Source organism: Dermacentor silvarum, chromosome 3, assembly GCF_013339745.2.
Source record: "Dermacentor silvarum isolate Dsil-2018 chromosome 3, BIME_Dsil_1.4, whole genome shotgun sequence".
In the NCBI taxonomy this organism is placed as follows: domain Eukaryota; kingdom Metazoa; phylum Arthropoda; class Arachnida; order Ixodida; family Ixodidae; genus Dermacentor; species Dermacentor silvarum.
This window is the reverse complement of record NC_051156.1, coordinates 185,243,307-185,268,884: the sequence shown is the minus strand read 5'-3', so window position 1 is coordinate 185,268,884 and position 25,578 is coordinate 185,243,307. Positions and strand designations below refer to the sequence as shown.

Here is a 25,578-nt window from a genome sequence, read left to right as displayed (position 1 = left end):
CAAGTCCCAGAGAGGTTAAGCGTTTTGCGAGCACTTTACCATGCGATTTATGTAATTTCTTTGACTGTATTTCGCAGTAAGAAGTTATGATTCTGTAATAGCGTTCAAAATCCTAGCATTCATTAAGCTATCTATGTTGCTACAATTGCTGCCAAGCAACCGCTCCGACTGCGACACAAAATCTGTGAGCTGGCTGCATTTAAAGAGTTGTAGTCAAGTTTTTTTTTGCGGTACAGACACAGGCCTATACGAAACTTGGGAATAACGTCATTTTTCGTTTGGTCCTAAGGATATCTCTTTTCATTACCTCGCACAGAATTTGCGCTCTGGAGTCAATAATGCTTCATCTTTCGCTCTTAACCTCGTGCGTTTCATACATTTCATGCACGCGATGAAGACTGAACGTGGGTAGTGTTATACTAGTAGATATTAAAAAGTAAGAACCGGAGTTAGGAAAGCCATGTGTTGAGTGTAACAGATAACCAGGGATGCGAGAAGGGAAACGCAGTAAAGAGCGGCTGTCGATCACAGGAATCATAAGATTAGGAAATTAGCTTCGCTTGCCTAATATTGTACAGAAGTAATTAGTGATCTCTGCGAGTCCCCTAATGAAATTAAGATAGAATACAGGCTATTATTATTATTATTATTATTATTATTATTATTATTATTATTATTATTATTATTATTATTATTATTATTATTATTATTATTATTATTATTATTATCGTATAACAATTGCTACACTGGTCCTGGTGGGCTATATAGGACAGCGTCAAATTCCGCCATTCTGTCATGTTCGCCATCTTGTCAGCTTCGATTGATTTCCCGCGGGCGGGTGCGCACCCTCTAATTAGTTCAAAACGCCAACATGGCGGATTTTGGAAACACCGCACAACTTGTGAGTGTAAAGAACAGCGCCCCTGGTTTTGGACCTGTAGCTTATAGTGTGCGTTACTTGTAACCAGCAATTGCTGCCGGCGCCAAAGTTTCCGCGAGTGTGCTACTGTGTACGGCGGGTTGTTTCCTTTCGAACACTTTCAATATTTTTGTCATTCTTTTTTTTTTTGCACTAGGCGTTCATTCGTATATAGCATAAACAGAGAAGCGCGCATGGCTTCTGAAACATAGGAGGGGGGGGGGGGGGGGGGGCAACTGTTTGCAGAGAACGGCTCGTGTAACGCGAAGGTTTAATCTACACGGACCGCGGACAGTGGTGTGACCTACTCCGCGTTCCCGGGCATTAGGGACACTTATACAGCGCTCAGCCAAATGCCCCATAATGCGCGTCACGGACGCTTTCGACACGTTTCGTTCTGCCGCAGACGTGAAAAGGGAGAGAAGTCGCATCGGAACGACCAGCACTACTGTGGATCTGCAGGCTCACAGCTTTCGCACAACTATGCCTTAGCCCTTTCGGCCCCGATTTCTTTTCTAAATTTTTTGTTTAGGCATATATATATATATATATATATATATATATATATATATATATATATATATTGCTTTACACATTTAGCGTGAATAAAGCTTTCAGAAGCGTGATACCAAAAGAAAAAAATTACAATTTGCGTTTTTTTTTTTTTTGCAAAGTTACGCATATGGTGTCGAATGAAGATGCCACGACTCAAAGGTTGCGATTGAACACGTGATGTATGGTTTCAAAAATTGGAAGGGGCAGGAAAATGTGCTGGAAAAGTTGGATTTCATTTCCGTCAAACGTTATGTTGGTTGTTGTAATGTTCAAGCAAAGAGATATATCTGTACGAAACCAAGAGAAGCTTATCAGAGGTGCCAAGAGTTCCTGCGCTAAGTCACTGTGCATCCACGCACACGAGCGTCTTTGTATTTCTCCCCTGTCGAAATGCGGTCGTCCCGACCGGGAAACGAGCCCTCGACCTCGTGCTCAACGGCAGAACGCTACAGTCACTGAACCACTCTTGGTATATCCGAGCTGAGGTCTCCCTTCCGCTCAAACAAAGCACAACGTAATATGCACCCTTCCTTACCACAGAGAAACCGTAAAACGCTAGGCTTGGAGAACAAGACCTAAGATTAGCAGCTTGCTTCAGGAATGTACTTTAGTACGTATACTTTCCTTGCACCAAGTTTTCTTTTAATGTCTCACATATGATCCGGGTACGTGGATGACGACGAGGACACAGCTCGAACTGTTCTTAAGTACTTCGGTTTGTTTGAACTGTCTCACAACACGCGTTCAACTCTCGTCGAAACGAGCGCGAGCTGGTAGGCTGTTGCATATTCGGGCACGACACACGCAAGGCGGCTTACCGCTACGTTGGAGCTCTCGGATGACACGCGATGGGAGTGTGCGACAAAATTGTGAATTCATGAGCGTTTATCTGAAAGAAAAGGCATCAAGTTACATTTCTCTGTGTGGCATGTTCTCGTTTGGGAGCAAGTAACCAATCCCCCCCCCCCCCCCCCCCTTCCGCTTTCTTAATGTTTTTCTTCGCTTAACTTGTCTGAGACACCCGACAAACTGGTGCAAGAAAAAAAAAAAAGGGGGGGGGGGGACCTCAAGTTGAGAAACTTGGGACTTCGCTTTGCGAAGAAATCTATATCGATGCTTTGTCAGCGAGTATAGCCGATGATACAATGATCGTCTTGACCAAGTTTCCCGGGCATGTAGCTTTCGATTACCTCATTGCTGCTGCATGGAGACATAATTTTGGGTTTTATTGATTATTGTGGCCGGACCGTGGCAGTGGTGGTCATGTCTTGAAGATATTAGTCTCCGCAAGCGTTCCTAACAGTGAAGCTATAGCCGGGCTACTACAAACACAAGGGTATTAGTATCCCTTATTGGTGAAGCGGATGGCCTAGAGATATTGACATTTAGTTTCATCGACATATTGAAGTACATGCTATCAGAAAACGATGCCTGCTTTTGAAGGAGAGATTTTCGCCCTGTGCCGTCATGACTAAGCCACATGTCTATTTAAAAAATCGACATAGTTACTCCGGAGACATGGATTTTGAGTTTGACCTTCTCTACACGTAGTCGCGATCTCTATGGCGAACGTAAACGAACACGCACTTCCTCTTACAATTTTCTTATTAAATAATTTTTTATTTCTATTGTGTGGCCTTTTATTTGGTATCTCAACGAGTGACGCAACCGTGACAAATGATAGAGTGGTCGCCAGCCTGGTCTTGATGATGGGGTTTTAGAGAATGTAGCTAAGCCATGGTGGGCGCATTGTCGCATTGCTAGTGCCCTACATCGCTTAGTATTACATATGACATAACATTAATTTGTTTATTTAACGTTACAGTAATTTCGTAGTAGATTTATTGTCGAATCACAGTGACGTTGCATGCGTCACTGTTACTTTGAGTGCTTAAGGTTCGTTAAAAGGACGTCAAAAATCAATGCTATTAAAAAAAATGCAGTTTTTGGTCCGTTGGGGCAATCATCTTGAGGTACGTACATCGAATAGTTTTGATATTAACTATTGCATTGAATAAGCTGTTGCAGATCCTGTCCTTTGCAGATGTTGTATTGCGGTTCGTGGGAGTGCTTCGGCCTTACGTGAGCGTAATTCCGTTGTAAGGTAGACGTATAAATGGGGCGATCATTTTTAAGCTTTCCGGAATTTGTTTTAAAAATCGCCTGTTGCAGTTGACATAATTCTTGTTCTTGAGCTGGATTATACAGACAAGCGGACATTACTTGTACGAGAAATCGAAACACATATTCAACTAATTTAATTGCCTAATGAATGACTTCATGGCACATATTGCAATTGACTAATTGTAGCCGGTGCGTTTGCAAGGCGTATACACTTGGAATTAATTTCCGGATTGACACCAGTTTGGAGCTATGCGCCATTAAACACGCCGTAAAAATGCACTGTTCCTCTTACTTGTTTAACAAAACGCTCTTTTATGTATTGAAGCTCAAAAATAACTGGAACACCCATGTATTACGTCCCACACTTTGGGTAAATAATATCTCAAAACTGATGTCACCCTGGAGATTCAATTCAAGTGGATGCGTTTTGCAAACTCACCGGCTAGAAGTCGTAAATGGCAGTATGTTCCATAAAGTAAATAATTAAGAAGTTAATTAGTGAGTTTTTACTATTTATTGAAATATGTGTTTTGATTTCTCGTGCTAGTAATGTCCGCCTCCATGAATAATCCAGCTCAAGGACGACAACAATGCTATCTGTTGCAGGCGATTTCTAAAAAATTCTGGAAAAATTAAAAAATGACGGTTTCGTATAGACTGAAGGAGCAAAGCTGTACGCCTTATGTTTAACGAAAACAAGGACAGCTCTTATTGCAATGAATGATAATGCCGTATTTCTCTTGACGTAGACGTGTCGGCAGTGACATGATCTCGGAAACGTATTCGGAATCGCTATCTCACCGAGAGCCGCTTTATAGCGCAAGATAATTTTGTTCTAACGCACTTCAAGTTCGGATACAGCGTCAGAAGTTGTCATTGCCAGCGCTCTTACGTCGCGTACGTATTATTATCTTGGGAAAACGCAGTCAGAAGTTTTACTTTCAATGTGTTGGCTCCTCCAGGAACTCCAGACTGCAGTATTATCTAGAAAACCCACTTTACGTGTTTATTTTCTTAACTCTATATACTCTGTTGTGATTTTGCCGGGCATATTTAAAGAATTTCACACCTCAATTGCGCACGAATTGTCTCTCCTAATCCATCACTTCGCTGATTTCATTCTTCTATTGCACTAACGTGCTTTGCGCTTCGTTCTCTTGGTTATAGTTCTCTTCGTTGTCTTGACAGCAAGGTTAACAGTCGTTTAGCCTGCTGTCAGGGCGGCGCGAAGGTGCTCTACTCAGTGTCATTTTTGGCCGTTATTGAATTCTTCTTGATGCGGAGTTGGCCACGAGGAGTATGTAGTCAGAAAATCAATAAATACATCGATGAAAGCTTGCCGCCATGTGTGATGCAGGTACTACAGCAAAGAACGTTGCAAGGTTGTTGTCACGTTAACCAACGGGTACACAGTAGTCCTCTGGAAAATTTCGCTCGTGCTTGGCCATCACTACTGTATTGTACATGCAGGCTAAATTTACAGGCAGGACAAAGAAGAGGCTACAGGACACAAAGCTCATTAGCAACTGAAATGTTAATTTAAGGCGGAAGAAATATGTATGAAAGACGCATGTATAGGTCCAAATAAAAAAAAAAAGAAAGGCCGGCTGGCAGGTAGATTTACGTAGAATCTTTACGCGTGTCCGTCTCTGTCTACACGTGTCTTTCATATACAGGGTGTTTCAACTATCATGCACCAAGATTTAAAATTTTGCAAATTCTGCGTAGCTGGACAGTACCAAGGTAATGTTGTTTACCCTCGCTTGGAGATACTCAGATTATGTTTTTTGGATTCTGCCTAATTGCAGAATTAGTCCCAATTTATTAATCAACTTCTCAAATGTTATAATTAGGTCAAAAGTGTGAATGAGAAAATTGTAGAGCACCATGAAAAATTCCCGGCTTTCTGTTGCTGAACACGTGCTACATGAAAGTGTTTTTTCGAGCGTGAAAGATGGCCGCGAACACGCAAAATTGAGTATCTCCAAGCGACGGCAAAAAGACATTACGTTGGTTCGGTCCAGATACGTCGCATTTGCATTTTTAAAAAAAATCTTGGTGCATGATAGTTGGGACACCCTGTATATTTGCCATGCCTTAAATTAATAATTCAGTTGCTAGTTAGCCATTCGCTCTGTTGTCTACTCCATCTTCTGTCCGTAAGTTTACGCTGTATACGCTACAGTAATCACGGACTTCTAGCTCCGTCAAAACCCGTTATTCTCCCCCCGTGACAATGGTTGTGTCGTCCCTTCTTTTATCCACCCTCTCTGATTTTCGCACAGCTTTATCGTGAATGTATTACAACTCGTCCATTTCTATATATCCTCGCGTATCATCGACAGCCCGATGCGCTGTATCCAGGGAACAGAGGCTGTCAGAACGTTTCCTGTCTATTACGTTGTTTTATCTCGGGCCCATATAAGCGCGTTCAGTTGTCGGATCGAACGAATTCGATCCTCAGCTTACGTGGCATTCCCCGTCGCGGACGTTTCCGCGCGCATGAGGCGATGCCATTCGCATTTGGGAAAACAAAGCGACTCTTTCTCAATGTTACCGAGTTTCTGCGTTCTTCATTTTAAGAAAAGAAAACAATGCAAGAAAGGTATCTCGGATTTGGCAGGGCCAGGTCGTGCTTCCCCGGTTCCTTTTCCGTTCGCAGGAACAATGAACGTCAACGCGGCCGCCGCTGGTGGCACGAGAGATTTCGCTTTCTCTCAAACGGGATTTCGAAGGGATTAGGGGACGTGATTTCGGGGAATGCGCGGTTCCGCGGAACAAAAAGGAACGCCTAGTGAACGCGAGTAACGACATACTCGTGCTATAGTGGTTCCTGTATCCACCGCCGATTTAATCCGTCGTGTTAATCCCCCGCTCTCATTAGAATTAGGAAGCTGAAACGAGTCTCGCGTTTTATTTCTTTGCATTGCATACTTGCACTTGTAGATGTTGCCGTGGCGGGTTTTGCGGCACGGGAGCGCGTTGGTTGTTTGTGGCTGCGGGAGTGATAATGGGGTCAACTATGTATACAGAAAATAGCGCTCGGCTTACCGATTTCACCTTAACTTCCTCAGTTGGTGTCGTGATGAAGATGGTACTAGGCATTGAATGATTGCGTGACAATGTTTGGAAAAGTCGGTAATGGTGTCAATCTATATATATATACCGATACAGCCAACGAAAACGTTTTGACGTTTTGAGAAGCTTGAGGAGTTCATTTCATTGACGCAGTCTGACTGTCATGTCCGCTCGCTGTTCGTAAGAAAAAAAGAAAACGTAGACAGTAGTCGAATTGTCGGTACTGAAGAATGCAAGAACTTTTTTACAAACATTTTTCCAACGTCATCCTATTTCGGATGATGGGATCGGAATGGCTGCAGAGACAGAGCTGTACTTCTGTGAGTGTCAGTATGACAAGTGTCGCTTTCTAAGAATACTACCTAAATGACGTCCAAGAGACGTAATAAAGCAGTCTAATATATTAAAAGACGTCTCAGAAAGTCATAGTGGTACATCGGACGCTCGCAAGAATGTCACCTTTCTTCTTTTCTTTCTAGTTCGCGCCCACTCTGGGATTGTCGTCAGCGTCTTCACGACCCTCGGAAAACGAGGTACTATTACTCCCTTTACTTCTAGATTTGTTTCATGCGTGTTTTTTTGCGAGCACTCTCAAATAGGGTGTGAATATACAGCAAGAACGACGGGAAAGTTCACACCTAATGTGCGTTGCGCCTTTAAACTAACCCCAAGCCCCGAAGGTATAGTTTGACGCCTCTAATTACCCCGGAGAAGTCTTTTCATGCTCGTAGGACGTGGTGACCGTTCCCCCTCCCCGTCCTCCCCTCTCCCTTCTCTTGATATTCACCGACGACTCGCAACGTTGGCTCGCAAACAGCCACTCGAGTGGTGCCATACGTTTTTGTCAACACGACGTTGTTGCTCTATGGCGGGGCTATAGGCTCGGTCGGTCGTAATGAAAAAGCTCCGCAGCTATATTACGCCAGGGTGACGAATAGAAAGGCCTCGCGAGAGACAGAAAACATGCATTTATGGCCGACACCCCAATTTCTGTCTTCCTGCGCGACCTCTCCCCCACCTAGCACATCTCGAATGTGGCCGAGATGACCCGCTGCATTATGAAACTCGAGTCGCTGTTGATGTGATTGCTTGTCTCAGCAGCCGATGCGCTCGCAGAAACCCTCTCGCGAGATTCTTTTTGTTTTTTCCTTGCTTGTTTGTAATGTTCCTATTAGTAGCTCCCATTAAGAACAGCTCGCTAAAGTTCACGGGTATTCGTCTTTTTGTTACGTACTTAAAAATTAGACGCTCCCATTAACGTATCCGCTTTTACTGTATAGCCGCGAGGGGGCCGACGCAGCTGCTGAGACCATTAGCGACGACACCGAAAACCGCATACACGGCTTTTGCCCCGCTCGGCCTTTCTCGCGCCGGGAATTTTTTTTTTACCCAATCTTTGCTTATTTTTTTCGCTGATATTTCTTAAAATGGTCAGTACGCTTTTCTCGCGACCCTTACCTACTGGCTATTTTGTGACCGTTGGCACATTAACGTCCTACATGCTTTACTGAGTTATCTTTACGTCGTATTTCGGCTCACCATAACGCCATTCAGACGTTTCTTAAGGTTAAACTCTGTGTCTCAGGCGTGTCCCTCTATAATTACGATGTATCCGTGCCTTCTATTACATCTTCTAACCAAGCCTTTCTTTTTTGTGTGTGTGCTCGTGACATTACCGGTGCTTACATGTGGGGCGATAATTAGATAACAGTGGCAATCAGGTGAAAAACGGTCGCAGACAAACAAACAAACGAAAAAAAAAAGCCAAACAATGCACGCGTCACAGCATAATGCTTCTCTTACAAAACATTAAATTCTGGAGTTTTTGGTGCCAAAACCACCACCTGATTATGAGGCACACCGTAATGGGGGGAGGCTCCGGATTAAATTTGACCACCATGTGGTTCTTTAACGTGCCCCTAAACCTAAGTACACTATAGCGTTCTTATATCACTGCACTCGAAAGGTGAGCGCTGCCGCAGGGATCGATCCGGCGACCTGGAGCTCAGAAGCGCAACTCCGTAGCCGCTGGGCTACCAGTGCGGGATAATATTACTTCTCTGCCTATGCTTTCATCCATGGGCCCAATAGGCTCCGAAATACACAGCTACGAACGTATCGTACTTTGTAGGAAGCTTTATATTGGAGCTTTATATTGGGACAAACTCCGATGTCCCTGCTGTTCAAATGGATGAAAAACGCAGAAATGCTATTATGAAACAACAGATGGACTGATTCGAATTAGATTTGCTGCGCTTGAGAAAGAAAGTCAAGTTATGGCAACTCTAGGAAGCAGAATTTCAATTTAACGCATTGATTTATTTGCAACGATTAACCACAATCGGTTAATTTCAAGAAAATAGAAGCCACAAGTTTACAAATTCGTAAGTTTGCACCAAAAACAGATAACGCAGTCCTGTAGACTTACATGTCTTGGAGTAGTTCGAGCGGACAAACGTGATGTATGAAATTACAGCTTGCATGAAATTGTTGCGTCGTTCACAAGAGAACTGCAGAAGTCCTACTCTAAAAGTAGTGGTATGTTTCAGGGCGTGCATATTACATCAATTTTGTATCCTTTAGATGCGTCGTTAAGTGCAGGTAACAGCATTGTGATATAATTTTTTATTGCTGTATTACGCAGTTGTAAACTTAATACTTGAGTGTTTAGAAATTTGGTAATTCTCGAAATATATAAAAAAATTCCATGCATTCATCTAAGATCCACATTCTAGAATTACTACTTTATAACTTTTTTTTTTTATTTTAGATGTTACAAACCCTATCAGAATTGGTGCAGTGGTTACCAAAAGAAACGATTTCGCTGTTTCCATGTATTTATATTGGCGCTCCCGAGTTCTAGCTTCCTCTTAACACGTACAGAGACTAGTACAATCAGAAGCTCTCGGTAACTCAGAAAACTTTAAGAGTGGAACGCGATAGCGTTCAAAGATCTTTAACTGTTTCTCACGCTTCCCGGCAACTGCAGCTTATGTAACCGTAATATTTACCGGGAAACGCTGGCTGTGAACGCTATGCACGAAGGCGCGCTTTCTGGTAGAAACGCGACCTCTTGCGTGCCCCGAACTTCTGTTATTGTTTCGCACTTGTAATATTTTATTCTGTGAAGATTTAACATAAAAAGCATGTGCTGTGGGTGTTTTCTTTCATGAAATTTGTCTGTTGGCTGTCATTCTCTTAATTCCGAGGAATAACTTTCTAAAGATTGTAAGACAAAGTGTGGGCAACTTTGGTGGTAAAAGAAGTATTTAGTGTCTACGGAGGGCCTGCGTGGTTGTGGTTTGCAACAATTTTTGTAGCGTGAGCTGAACTGGCAGAGGTTGAGTAGTTTTGCGTGGCTCCTGGAGAGCGAAATTGATGCTCAGCGGCGCAGAAGAGCGCAGAAGCCCAACTCATCGAATCCCGAAGTGGTTGCCGGGCAATTAGTGGTTTAGCGTAGGAAGAACGAACACAAGAAGGCTAAACGTGCTGCGGTGACACCGGAGCAAAGGGAGGAACGTCTAGCAAAGCGGCATCGCTAGGAGGCTGAGCGACGTGCCCGACCATCTCAGCAGCAGCAACAACAAGACGCCGTCGATAACGTCAAGGCTCGCCGATTGACTGACTATACGGTGAAACTTGGCGAAAGCGCCAGTGTGCGACTCGGACCTTCGAGACGGACTTCGTAAACGATCCGTTTGGATATGCGTGCGACGTGTGTGAAAGACTGTGGCACATGAAAGACTTGACGCCGGTAAGTAGTGCCATGCGTGAAACGTTGAGTTTAGCGGCGCCGCCTGAGTGGGGTGAAACCGTGGCGCGGGTACGTACAACGTGCAAGAACTTTCTCGTTAAGCAGAAGATTCCACTCTTTAACGCTACCAATGGGTATCGTTACCCGCCCATGCCACCAGGTCTACCGGTTCTGAACGATGTGGCCGACTTAGCCCACGCTACGTATATTCTGGCATAGCCGAGCTAAGCCACTCCCAATTTTTTGCCGAAGGTCGGCGCCGAAACCAGATTTTTTGCGACACGGGGCCCTTAACGCTGTCGCGTTAAAAACTGTAGGTGACCTTAATGTTCCCTTTAAGTGTCTTCTTTCATGGCGTTAGCCCCTAGACCTTAGGTTAACGCAGAGGAGCAATTGACGACGTGCCCTAACGCGTTGGTGGAGCCCGCGTCAGGACACGAACAATGAATCGCTCATACCCCCCCAAAACGCGGCCTCCCCATTACGACGACAGAAAAAAAAAGTTGCAGTGGCTTAGCTCGGCTATGCCAGGATATACGTAGCGTTAGCAAAGGTTCAGCTGATTATTCTTAGCTTTCCTGGTTGTCTAGATTGTCAAGGATTAGCTTGATTGTCATGCTTACTGCTGCTCCAATGACACACACGCGGTATACGTATTATGTGGCACATGTATATTTATTTTTGCTCAACGTCACGTTGCTCTCCGTTCTTCTGCGCTGTTGAGCAGCATTTGCGCTCTCCTTCTCCATGGCTATACCACACTGGCAAACGCCAGTCAGAAGCGCAGCGGCTCCAGCGCAGTGTCAGACGGCGACTGCACAGCGAGCGCGCGCCGGCGCCAGTGCGTCTACCACGGCTACGCCGTCATTCCTCTGGAATGCGCAGACCGGCGGCGGAGTGCGCGAGAGGTGCCGGCTCCGGTGGCTCCGGTGCGCAAGCCGTGTGACATCACTGATCCTTGCGCATGCGCAGCACGGCTCTTGATGTGCCGCGCGAAACGGGCTTGGCTAGGCCAGTGTAGCTAACGCTACAAAAGTGAAATTGTACGCTGGAATGATCAGCGGCAATGGAAATAACTATAGAAGACGACACGACGAACGCGTGAGCAGTGGCACGAGCGCGTTCGTGTGGCTGCGCCGAGGAGTGCCAACGAGCCATGTAGCTATGGAAGAAGACGACGACACTCGAGCCATTGCTGATGGTGATAGTTAATCATCATCCGCGACAAGCGTGCGCAGAACCAACTCACGATCTTTTTATTCTTCTTCGTTCCCCCGTTCCCAGCAGATCTGTCCTTTGTCATCTCGGCCCACAACAAAAGACCTGATGATTAATTGGCGCTTTCCTAAACGTATGCTCCTATATCATATCTATCCTATACAGCTATTAACTTTACCATTACCTCCTTTTAGATGTTTTTTTATTGCGATAGGAATTATATGGACACTCCAAAGAGGATTTCTGCCGTCGGCGTCGCCGTCGTCGTCGCCGTCGCCGTGAGGTTCCGTATGACGTCAACGGCGATGAAATCGTCGCCGCGCTCTGGACGCTGCATGTGCAAGTGAAAGGGCGCGAGGGACGCGCGCTTTCACGGAGAGCGAACGCACGTCGGAGAGCAAACGCGCGTTCTGCGGCGTGCTCACTGAAGGGCTGCAGAATTAACATCTCTTTCCTCCTTTACAATCACCATATATAGAGAGCAAACGCGACTTCTTCCAACGCACAACGGCCGCGTGGGGGGACGGGAGGGAGGGGAGGCGATCTTTAGCTGTGGCACCAAATGCGTATTTATATAAAAACGTTGCGAGGCGAGAAGGTGGGTAAAATTTCCGACGCAGCTCGACGAGTGTCCCATTCTGATCTCGTCGAAAACCTCCGAGCCGCCCCCCAGAGGCACCGGCAACAGTCACCAACGCCGCGCGCGTTCGGTGCGAACGCGGGCAAAACGCCGACGGCGTCGACAACAGTTCTGCGCGTTGCTGGTGCTGCTGCATGTCCAGGTTTATACAGCTGATAAAACTACTATCCTTACTCCGTATAGCTCTCTACTAATTTGCTATCGCAATTGATGCTTCGCCTTTCGGGTGAAACTGCTTCATTTTTTTTTATTAACACGAAAGTGTTTTATGCCGGGGTCCACCAAGACTTCACTGACGTATTTCCGTCACGGAAATACGTCATAGAACATAATACAAAGAAAGAAACCAGAAGAAAAAGGTCCACAAACATGCAAAATTTGGAAATCGAACCCACGACCTCTCGGTCCGCGACGATAGATCGCCGAGCGTTTAACCCATTGCGCCACAAACGCATTTGCAGAGAGCTACACAGACGCGCCTTATATATCTAAAGCCCAGACCACACGTACGCTTGCAAACGCGCGCAAGCTCGCGTCCGCACGCCCACGCATGCGCAGACGGTGCGTCACGGCTCGTACGCGTCGAAACGCGGCGCGATCTCGGTGATCAGCTCCTCTCAGTTATCGCGCGCCTGGGCTGCCTCGCTGCCTCGCGTCGGCGCGCCTGGCTACGCAGCGACGGCGCGGTACATTCAACTCTCAGTTAAGCAGAATTATATCATGCAAGAAAGTGCTTCTTCTTCACTTTTCGTGCTGATCTAACAGCTCCAAAAAGATAACAATTACGTTTATAGATATCGAAGCATTTTGAAGCACTTTGAAGCATTTTGAAGCATTTTGATACGAAGTGGCGTCTGCCAAGGTGTAAACAAGTGAAGCCAGTGGCGCGCGCTGTCGCGCGTATTTGTGGATGCAAACCGCCATTCCTCGCTAGGCGCGGCAACCGCAAGGCGCGTAGACGCGAGCTTACGCGCGTCCGCAAGCGTACGTGTGGTCTGGGCTTAACACTCCTCCGTGTACCCGCGCTCTTGCTCGGGGCGGTGCCGCCGCCTACGAGCAGAAAAGAGAAGTACTGCATTATGACACTAACGCGCACCGACAGTGAACGCTTCGGTGGTCTCAGCACTACGACGCCTCGATGCCAGCATTCGAAGGGACGCTGGCATCAAGAAGCACTACCAACGCCACCTAGGTGGCGTTCACCATACTCAGCACAGCGGAGCGTGGCCTCCGCAATTAGCTCTGAAAATGTTTCTGAAGTTGATCGCGGAGGCTGCAATTACGACGCGCTGTACGCGCTGATTTGACTCGGTGACGATTCAGTTACGTGCTTTGTCTTGCGCGTTGTATTAGTGTGTCAGTTACGTGCTTCGTCTTTCGCGTTGTGCTAGCGTGTGCAGCGTAGTGCAGCTTCCATATGCACGACGGTTGCTCATGGTCATCGACGTTGGTAGTCGTGATGGAGGAGACGTGCCACCAGGCGTCAGCGTGGGTGCATCAACACCTAAGGGCGCTTTAGCCACAAAACACCAATAGACATTATATATCAATGTGCAATAAACATTACACTACTTCTGTGAAGACACGTTTCACTTTCGTGTTCTATACCGATTCCTATATAAGAGGGATCAACCACATTTTTTATTCTCACGGTTTCGGAGACACTTCAACTTCCGGTTGCCTGAGGCCGACTTCCGGTGTGCTCCTTGAGAAACATAATGTCGCTAGGTGCCAGCGCCATAAAAAAAGCGTAAAGAACAAGCTCGGAAAGCTCACTTGGAAATATTGTGCCTGGGGCCTCATTTATCAGTTACAGGAAACCCTCGCTGTTACACAAAGCACCCTGAGCGTCGGAACAGACCTTTCCCTGTTTGCAAACAGCGTGACGTCACTGCGGGGGCCCTTCTCCTCTGCCGCGCCTCCGAAGCGGGCGTTGGTTGGCAAAAAACGTTCGTGCGACCTCTTCTCCCTGCAGAAGATGCGCTGCTTGTATATCAACTGCCGCGATCGTAAGGCCGGCATATTGCGATCTTTTTGAAGTGACAGCATTTACGAACTGTGCTTAGCAAGTATAATCGTTCCCGTATCATCGGTACAACGACGTAGCGTTGTTGCCGAGTGCATGGTTCCCACAAGTCAGCGTGTGATGATTTCGCAAAAGTGCGCCTCTTCCATAGATCAAACACCCACAAAAATGTATTACTCCTCGAAAACGAACATTTTATCACAGGTTGTGCATATTTTCACGGTGGCAAAGTGCTACTTCGCTAAATGAGTAGTCTTCGAACACAAATTTGCATTGCATTGTCGTGAATGCAGAGATTTGCGCCCCATTCACACTGTACCAAACGATATACAAGATAAGTTCGTCTACAACTACGCGGCGGCTCAGTGGAGCCGTACCAAGTAGCAGCGCCTAAATGCAGATAAAGGAGAAATGCAGAAAAACTTATTAGCCTGTTTTAGGAGCATGGTAAGATACCCTAGGTGGACAAAATTAATCCGGAGCCTTGCGTTACTTTGTACCCCATAAGCCGCTGTGCAGCTTAGAGATGTTAAGCACCATAGTTTAATTTTAATTATTAATCTCGGCCATGAGAATGTACAAAGCAAAATATTACATAAGTACATAATCCGTTGCGCGCTAACTGCGCTGTGTCTGCTGCACACTTTGCTGCTCTCAACTTGACAAGACCCAAGTTTTGCATGTTTATGTGCATCATCACGGCATAAAGTCCGCACCATGAAGGTGAGTGCACCAATAACGAAACAAAAGTTCAATTTTACTTAAGACCCGTGAGATCTGCGTTAAAGCACGATAATTTCAGTGGCTTGCCTTTAGGGCATTCTCCGTGGTTAAATGCATACACGCAGCTTCGGCAGCGGTCAAAACATCGTAGAAGTTCATTCGTAGCCATACCTCTCACTCGATAATTTTTTTTTTCTGCACAAAGCACGAATGGCCTTGAAATACATGGGCTCACTAATCATTGCGTCTCATTCAATCTCACCTGTTCAATAATTACGGTTCCTGAAGTTCTATCGGAGCCTGATCACTACGACTGGTTTTATTACACGCAACACACGTCCACAGTCTCGCAAGCGAGATGTATTGCTTATCGCGTAGTACACCACGCGCGCGCGCACACACACATAATGTGGTCCGTTTCCCCACGCTGAGATGAGCCGATATCGTCGCTGTTCTCGCCGCACACTTTACCACAGCAAATGTGGCACACATCCATGGAGAAGCCGATATTATTCATTGCACAATCCATCGCAGACCACCACCAAGTGGTTCATGTTCGCAAGTAAAAAAGGCCAGCGTCGCCACATTTTCATCATGCAGTTTAGCACACGCCGATGTTCTCATACACACATTAATGCTAATGAGGCTCGCAAGAGAACTGTGGAGGTTCACGTAAAAATCAAAAAAGAAATCAAAACACGCGTCCACGTGGCGCCCACCTACACCAGCTAAAGTGCGACTGCACCACGCAGAAAGCCGGCGGCGGCTGTTTTTTTGCCTACCAGAGTCACCGCACGTGCGCCGGTGACGTCACGCTGTGGCGTCGCCGGTGCGGTGTGACGTACCCCAGGAGAGGTCTATTGCAAGCTATCAGGAAGATGCCCAAGGCTTTACGCAATCACGGAAACAGAAGCAGATACGCACAGCCACACACATAGGAATGATGATCATTATGATCATGATCATGCAAAGCTGACGTGAAGCAGTTCTTTCATTATGTGGGCTAGTTTTTTCCGCACTTCTTTTTTTTATTTATTACTCCAATTTACTGCACTGATTGCCAGATGATTAAAGATAAATTGCGGCGTTGATGTTACGTAACATGCGAAGAGTATCTGCATTCAAATATCTGCTGCTAGATAAGCGCCCTGCGATACAATATGCGCGCTGTGCTGTAGCAACATGCACAAATATGTAATCTAAGCTGCACTACAATAAAGCGTTCGCCTTCATTTATGTCTTATATGTGGGCCACATTAGAGTACACCGAGTGTGTCGCGGCCTGACAACTACACCGAATTCCGGTCATAGCGAACCAATATGTGTCTACAATTGCTTTGTACATGGAGTATCTTTCCAAATATCGTCCCTGGTATGTGCTCCACAAGGCGATGGGTTTAGGTCAAATCGTGCGCTATGCCAACGCTTTGGAAACATTCTTTCGCGCAAGCTATACATTTTCTATGAAAGACTTGTTGACACGTGTATTCATTCATTGCTGTGTTGGGAGGCTGGCGATCACTTAGGTAATGCTCTAGCGCGTTGGCAGGCACCTGAAGCAGATGCAAAACCGTGCCTAAATTTGTCAAGTCTTTCAGTATCGGATGAACTGTGGTGGACGCAAAAAAAAAAAAAAAAGAAAAACAGCGACCAACGCTCGATAAGGTCTGGGCCTCCTGCTACAAGGCAAGCAGGATATACTTATCTGGGTATTCGGATGCATGCCAACAACGTTTATGAGACAGGTGTGAATATCCATAGAAAAAGAAACTATTGCCCTTTTCCACTAGTGAGTACACTAAGCGAACAATTACATCGACATAAAATGTCGCTGTGTCGTGCTAAAGTAAAGTAAGAATGAATTGCATATTTAAACGCTAAACAACAGCAAGAAAAAGCTAAACAGTTCCTCAATAAACGCTCGCGACACACCAAGCGTTGCCGTTAGCAGTGTCTCCCGTTTCTTATCTAGAAAGAAGGACACTTTTCTTTTTCCGACACCGACGCTGTGATTACGGGTGTGACGTTTGTCAAACCGACTGTCTTACCAAATCTTGGAAAGCTCTTAGCACTCTTGTGGGTGGTTTCGGCAAAGGAGGAAGTCCGCCTTAACAGCAGTCATTGAAACTTCGGCGGAAGCTCTGAAAGTGGCCTCCCATATAAAACCAAATCTGGACAAAAAAATTCTGGCAGGAAATACCGTATACCTACGCACTTACTTTGCACTTCTGCATATAGCGAAGCTTGCGAGGTATCCCTCCAAGTATAAGGTGTTCTTGCGCGTTATGTTTCGCTACAAAGGCGCGATATAAATGCCGCGATATAAATACCGCGATATCAATGCCGCAGCGATGAAATCTTCGCTTTCCGCAGCTGGGAGCTCAGCTCCAACTTTCGGTGAAAAGATCTGATTGTGGTTGGCTCCGCGTGTCAGATACTTGATCTTTCGCAGGAAGACCGCCATATCAATGCAGTCTGGAGGACAAGATCGTGCTTTTCAAAGAGCAACTTCGTATTTTCTGTGACAAATAGAAAGACGAACAGACAGGGAAAGTAATAATAAGAAGGAACCAAGGCGTCGGAGGGATTGGTGTCAGATAATGGCATCCACTCTACGCGCATTGAATATAGTGGCTTTGGTATGTTGGTAAATTATGAGTAATGAGAACAGTTGAGAAGGAGTGGAAGTGTTTGTAGAAGTAACACGTTCTTCAGTTCAAAATAGGTATACACGTGTGTTGTTGCAAAGATTAGGAAGGATAGAACCGCGAAGCAAGATAAAAAAAAAAAAACAAGAAATCGGTTCGATGACGGGAGGTAACCCGCATGTTTAAAACACAAAGAAAGAACGAAGAAAAAGAAAAGAAAAAGAAGAAAGTACGTATGTTTGTATGTCCACGCCCACTTTTACTGGCACGCCTCGTTTTTATGAAGAGCGAAAAGTGATCCGGAACCTTTACTTTGACGTGTTTCTCGCAAGTCTAAAGTTTTGCATTGTCTCTTTCCTCTAGACAGGGCGCTCTACAAAACTTCGGAAGTTTGGAAGCAAAAATAAAATTTGACACTCCCGCTCTTTTTTTCTTCTTTTTTTCTTTTTTTTTTCTATTTTTAAACTTGCGGGTTGCTTCCCGTTTTCAATAAGGTGCACTTCGCTCTACTACCAAAAAAAAAAAAAAATGGTTTCATCTTTTAGGCTTAGGACAAAGTTTACTCTATGTCATAGCTCAGGTTCTGCGCTTTTTTCGGGTGAACTTGAAGACAAGGTGTAAATTAAGTGGTGAGATAACGGGGACATTGTGTTCTTCCTAGACAGAATGTCGTGACATCGTTTATTTTCTTCATAATACCAGCTTGTGCAGCGTCGTGAACATTCTTCGAAGCCGAGCAATGCTGAATAACGCGAACACAACATACCCTAATGCAAGTTCTGCACTTTTAAAAGCCTCGGAACGTTCCAGCTACATGAAAAAATTAATTAAACGAAAAATTCAAAAAACTTTTTAAAACGAAGCTTTATATGGCTAGGCGAAATAACCTGTCCGCAGAAAACTATCATCATCAGGATTGGTTCGAGCGTCCTCTTCTTCCGCAGCTGGCTCGTTGGCGCCCCTCGGTTTGCAGCTCGTGCTCGTGCTCGGCACGCGCTCGTCCCCCTGCTCCCGTGTTCGTCGTCGTCGTCTGCTTCCACAGCTGGCCCCGTTGCCGCTCATCATTCCAGCGTAGAATTTCACTTTTCTGTCGTCGTAATGGGGAGGCCGCGTTTACGGGGGTATGAACCATTGCTTAAGGGGGTATGAGCCATTCATTGTCTGACGTAACGGACAGATTTAATTTTGAAGCAATTTAATTTGGAAGAATCGCAAGCGGCAATGGCGGGCGAATGCTGCTAACCACGCCGCCGAGCAAACTCGAGACATCGAACGCAAGCGACAACGGCGGACTGCGGGCATACCGTCAGTGACGTCGTTCTCTCCGTCGCAGACAAACGTGTGTGTAACCTCATAATTGAGAAATACTTCAATGAACCCTCCGGATTGACCCAGTGATAAACACCGGGGCCGCACGTTTCAGCTTCGCTGGTTAACCATCTTCACGGAGTGGAAGGGCCGATACATTTTTTTGTGGTTATCAGTCCATGCCAACTTTTACTGGCGCGCCTCAATTTTATGAAGAGCGAAATGCGATATGACATAACTTTATTTTAAATCCGGCGATTGGGAGGCCCGGGCCTGGGGCCGCCTAGATGGCCACTGGGAGCTGTTGCTCCCGCACGGCATCCATGTTTCTCGCATGGCTAAATTTTTGCATTGTCTCCTTCGTCTGATTTCTTCTATCTGAATACGTTGGGTGATTTGGTTGTATAAAAAATAGTCTATATTCCTACGTCAAAAAACGTTTCGAGGACGTAAAAGATATTCATGGAGGAATAGCTAGGACCTAACCAACGGCGTTGCGATTGACAGACAAATGTTGTTACCACAGTACCTAACAGTCCACGAAAAAGTGGCTTCATGTTTGCATTGTATTAGGAAATAAAAATATCTCAAGTGAGTCTAATTAAAAGCAAATTCCACTCAGTTCCGTCGCTTTCAAAAGTCAAAAACAGGAATTAATTGTTGGATTTACGAAACAATACTTCCTGTGTGATTCATTACGGTGTGGTGGAACCACAACCGAAGCGTCACGGTAATCGGAACCAATATTTAACTAAAGTTTGTAATGTAGGACCAATACGTTCCGCCTACATCCGGCTAGCTTCCTGTAATTGAATTGAATTGAATTCTGGGGTTTTACGTGCCAGAACCACGATTTGATTATGAGGCACGCCGTACTAAAGGACTCTGGATTGATTTTGACCACCAGGGGATCTTTAACGTTCCCCAATGCACGGGACATGGGCGTTTTTGCATTTCGCCGCCATCGAAATGCGGCCACCGTGGCCGGGTTTCGATCCCGCGACCTCGAGCTTAGCGCTTCCTGTGATGTCGTCATGTTAATGGTTTGAAGACTGAATCTGCACGGCGTGCAACATCTTCAAGCAGCCAGATGGATGGGTCATCTTTACAGACTCACGCGCAGTCATGCTATCCTTGAAGTCTCCACGCGCCAAGGGCTAGCTAGTCAACGACATCAAATGTTTGCACACTCGAGCCTGTATTATGTAACGCAGAGTTGCTCTGCAGTGGCTGCCCTCTCACTTCGGAGTAGCAAGCAATGTACAGGGTCGACCACATCTAAGGTGAACACCTCATTAGTATTCAAGCCAGTAAAACTACAGCGTTTATTCTACTTCACGAGTGAAATGTTCGTTATACGATGTGTAATCATGGTGTCGATGAACACAATAATGATTTTTCGAATTATGCATGTACTGAACATCAGCTTCTATGATGTCTTGAATACTAATGAGGTGTTCACCTTAGATGTGGCCTGACCCTGTACATGCAGATTGCTGGTTTCTGCTTCAGCACGAAGCTACAGCGTAACACCTTCCTCTATAGTAGTGACGGAGAAGGTGTGTCTATTGCGTGGCACTCACAGTGTGTTGTCGAACCGACTCAATGCAGCAGCACTTCCAAAGCAATTAGCATTTACAATGCAATGTGCGAGTTCATCGTGCCTTGCACGAGGCCTTGACCGGTGTTATCGCGGACATGCCTACACCATACTCGGCTAAATGTATCCAGTACAAAGTATTTCCTATTTGTAAACCTACAAATGAGACCAGCACGGTGGCCTGCGTACAACGTGCGTGAAGATATGGCTAATTTCTTGCAGCACATTCGCATTAAAAACAACCAACATAATGACCACATTGAATGTGCATCAAGCACTAACATCCTCTGAGTTATACGACATGGGCGTGTTTGCATGCCCCATGGACTAAGTCTCCCTGTGCGTCGCGCACAAGAAAAGCCATCTTAACCTTCTGTGAGACACTGGTCTCGCAGAAAGGTGTTGTGGTTTGTCTTGTGGACGTGGCGAGTCCGTGACGCGAGCTGTGCGTATCATGTCATCTTCTTACCATTCCCACATATATAGAGTGGGATGTTAGCCGCATCGCCTGGCACGACTTGCATGTCACTATGGATACGCGTGCTGCCTGTCCAGTACCGTTCTTTAAGTCTCTCTCTCTCTCCCAAACGTGATAATTGCACTTTCACGGTATGACCTGTAATCATAAATCGGAATATGTTAAGTGCGCGTCGAACAAGATCATCATGCACGTCGCTTTTGTTGTGATTCCTGGTCATAACGTGACAAGTACATCGTGCGTTCTTACGACTGTACCTACGACACGCATGTGTGGTCATAATCCCTGGCTGTATTGTGCTGAATACATTGTACAATAGTCCTGTAATTTGATGTGCAAATATCCGATGAAGGAGTAACCACTTTTTTCGCATCGATATACTTTCTTTGGTCTAATGAATGGCGCAATTTGTTAGTCGTTATTTTATGTCAGTCACCTCCGCTAGCTTCGATTTCCTACTATACGTAGCCTCGTTTACTCACTGCTTTGCACCGTATCCCGTGATGTGTTAGTAAATAAATAAATAATAATAAAAAGAGCAGTGGCTCTCAACGACACGCGCTAGCACTCGCGAATCGACTTGTGTGGTAAAATTTACAAAACGAAGAGGGTCAAACATCGACCGTGAATTTTTTTTTCTGGCGTATATAGAAGGACACGAAATGGCCGTACGGGTGCCCCGTAAATGGGCGTAATGCGTGAGAACGGGATATGGAGCACTCCGCCTTCGCGCCCACGAGCTTGACAGCGTGCCGTGGCGGTGCCGGCCAATTCGATGTGCACGTACACTCCCATCGTCGTTCTAAAACCACACCGCCCACAAAACGTATACCGCGTTTATTCGGAATATAAGCCGATACCATTTACAGTGAACACTCTTTCGTGCGACGCTTTGTCTGCGTACTTGGAATTTGGTAGCCTACACCCGCCGAGGTGGCCAGCGCAGTGGCTGTTGCGTTCCGCTGCTGAGTCAGAGGTCGAGGGTTCGAGTCCCGATCGCAACGGTCGCATTTTGATGGGGACGAATCGCAAAAGCGTTCTTGTACTTGCGTGTTAAAGAACTTCGTGTACTTGGGCGTTAAAGATGAGCGTTAAAGAACTTCGGGTGTTCAAAATTAATCCGGAGCCTTCGCCTACAGCGTCTCTCATAGCTGCAGTGTTGCTTTGAGACGTTAAAATCAATCAATCAATCAATCAATTGATCGATCAATCAATCGATCTGAACGTGGAAGCTTAGCTATAGTATAAACGACATAATTAAGGGTTCGATGAAACATCGCCTGGCGAGGAGCATACATTTTCTTGGAGATGAACAAACACTTGCCACAGGCAAGAAAAAGAACAAAATTTATAACATTTCGAGACCCGTACGGGGTCATCGTTTACAAATGCGAAAAAGGCTTGGCCGTGCCTTATATACGTAATAGGTGGCGCAATAAACTGGTTTATATCTCGGGTATAGATTCCCACGTCTGCTATTAACCGTCCGAGGTGCACGCATTGAAATAATAACTATTCAACGTCTTCTGGTGCTGGTGGTTTACTGGGGATCGTAAATTTCTCTTCATACAACCTGGAACCTGTGGAACAGTCAGTCCTGAGTCGGGGCACATTTTGTTGACATTTTGAAGCAAGTTCCCATGGACGACGAAGACCTGATAGTTTACTTCGAAGTAAAATTGATGTGCACACCAGTACCGGTCGATTTCGCTGCGGAGTGCAGCCAGTAAATGCTTAGCAACGATTCGTCCCTACCCTTAAGGGCTCCGCTCGAAGTTGAACATTTCTGCTGTCTTCTGAACTTTGGAACTACTAATTAGCATTAGAAATACTAGACAATATGGGTGTCTCGGTCTCCGTGACATCTGCCAACCTGGCCCTGGAAGTCATCTAGAGCAAAGCTTTGGCTACCTTTGAGAGGCCTCTGAAAGATGTTCTTTGATACGTCGATGACTGTTTCTGCGTGATTTGCCGCTCCGATGTGCAACCGTTTCTGAATCACCTGAACTGCATTCGAAGCTCTATTCAGTTCACGGTTGAAGAAGAATTTAATGGACGCACTGCTTTGCTTGACGTTCTTGTCCAGCGATCCTCCGGCGGCTTCACTACAACCGTGTGTAGGAAACCTACCCATTAGTTAAGAACTTAGATACATTCTATTAATTCGTCACTTATGAGTTCGTATTTTTTTTTGTCCGAGTAATGGGGCCCATCTCTTCCAGTACTGCAATTTAAGGATCATAATTATGCCATCTGCCTTCCTCATTGCGTCAAAGTTCGTAATCTTTCTGAGTTTCTTAGTCAACCTACATTAAAAAATACCGTGGTTCTGTACCCCACGTTTTCTGACTATGGGCGTATAAAATCAAAGCTGGCTTAAGTTCGAATAAATGCGGAATATTCCGCGTCACGCGCGCCTTTACCGCTCGATGGTCGTCACACCTACGGTTTCAACCCCCTCCGCCCGCTTCGGTATACGTTCCTTCATCCTTTTCTTGAAGTCCATTAGCGACGCCGTCTTCTTGAGAGCACTATTCGACGTATGCATTAGGCTATCGTTCTTTCGTGGCCTGCAAGTAATCACACTGTATTGAAACAGCCGACCGAAGGCGGCTTGATAGATCATGCGCTTCTGGGCCGGAAAGCCCACGAGTGCGTGAAAACTGTAGAGTTAACCTTTTTTAGACAAATACTTGAGCCTAATGCTTCGTGTTAGTCGACACCTCCAGCTGAAAAAGCGAACGTGAGTGGCCGTCTCGTGAACGAGAAAAAGAATGAACCCTGTAGTGCGGTCTCTACTTAAGCACAGATGCGCTTCAAAGGCCAGAACGCAATTCACCGACATTGCTCGTATTTGCTTTATCATGCTACGTTTACCTTTCGGCTTTCTGGTGGTTCACAGAACCCGTTACCTTATACTGTAGTTTCTAGCGTAACTTATCAAGAAAAAAAAAGGTGTGCTTTAATAGCGTTTCTTCTTGTTATAAAATGAATACGAAAGTAAGATGAACATGCGGAAACTAATTATGCATGAGTAATAAAACAGGGTTTTTCGGTTGAAGCTCGTGGTTGGTGACAACTGTACAAACTATGTTTCCACGTTTCTCAGCATAAGCCGCGGGATATTGTGACAAGCAGTCGCGTTGTTAGAAACACGCCAAACGCAGTAATTCTAGCTCTGGCGACCGCATGCGCAGTACAAGCGTAGCACCTACTGCAGGACTGCAGCATATATATATAGTTCTCAGCTGGTTACTCGCGCTCATTTCCCCATCACATTTTATCGGTTGGCTTTTCGCACATCGTTCCTATATGCTTATTTTCATGACAGTCATTTCCCATTCGTGCAATCGCAGATTTGTCTATATAGGAGAATGTGCACATTTTTTCTATGCACAGTTTGCCTTGTTTTCTCGCTCGTTTGTTGGAGCCGGCCTATCTCCGAAATGTACTGTTCGCCTAAGAGGGGAGTAGTGGACATCATCCATGATGCTAACCACTTCTACACATACGTTTATACATAAAAAGTGTCGTCCGAAAGGCGAAGCATCGATTGTGATCGCAGATTATTAGGCAGCTATATGTAGTAAGGTTAGTAGTTATATCGGCTGTATAAACGGCTTTAAACGTTCGCTTACTAACTAAATTAACAAGCACGGTGTCGCGCACGAACAGGTAGACGTGAACACGTCTCACTCGATGACCACAGATACTCGCCGTCAGAACGCTGGCTTGATGAAGAGCCGCAGCAGCGGCAAGCGAATTCCCCTTCGTGCTGCATCTTGTTTCAACGTGAACTAGGCGCGCGAAAACATAGCGCACACGAAGCCATCAGCTATCTCGGGTCGGCTAGCCTTCGAACCCACCGCAGATCGTCTCCAAGATAAGACGTGCGAGGCTGCGCCATGCGCAGCCGGGGCCGGATTAGAAATAGAGACGCACGCTACACTCCCCCTTCCCTTCCCTCCTAGCACCCCCGCCCCGCCTTTCTCCCTTGTGCGTGCGAGAAGACTCCGCCGCACCAAGCCACCATCCTTCTTGGTTCACCCTCGCATGCTTTCCCTCGCACATACACAATAGGGCGCGCGGGCCTGACCTTATCGCGCTTGGGCTTTATATGGGACTTCACGGCGATGGCGGAAATTCGCCTGCAGTGTCCATATGATTGCTACTGCATTAAAATAGGTTATGGCGGGGTGGACAGACGTGGGTCAAAAACGGCTCCCTGTCACTCACAGAATGCTTCACGAGCGCTTGAGGCAGGCAGTTGCCTTACAGGTTAAAATGGACGAGGAAGATTCATAGGAGAATCAGTAGGTTTTTGTGGGAACAGTACACATACCGGTGTGATTAGTTTGATTTTACCACACGCAACACGCAAACACACAAGCACGGTTTTTGTGAACAAATGCACGTAAACACGCGTAAGTGTGTACCACGTACACGCACACGAACTAAAAACAACAACAGAAGGTATTCTTTGTGGTGTCGGCAGCTGCTTGTGGTG

General features: G+C 45.9%; 1 protein-coding gene across 4 annotated transcripts in view; it reads left to right on the top strand.

Annotated features, from left to right (window-relative positions):
• LOC119446231 (uncharacterized) overlaps nucleotides 1–25,578 on the top strand; it is a 233,172-nt gene that overhangs the window by 105,539 nt on the left and 102,055 nt on the right. For 3 of the 4 annotated variants that reach the window (XM_049664019.1, XM_049664018.1, XM_049664020.1), the window contains exon 2: nucleotides 7,156–7,209. The exons of the other annotated variant lie outside the window; for it this stretch is intronic. In XM_049664019.1, the coding sequence (XP_049519976.1) occupies nucleotides 7,156–7,209 (54 nt within the window). The remainder of the gene's footprint in view (nucleotides 1–7,155; nucleotides 7,210–25,578) is intronic. 4 annotated transcript variants of the gene reach the window in all.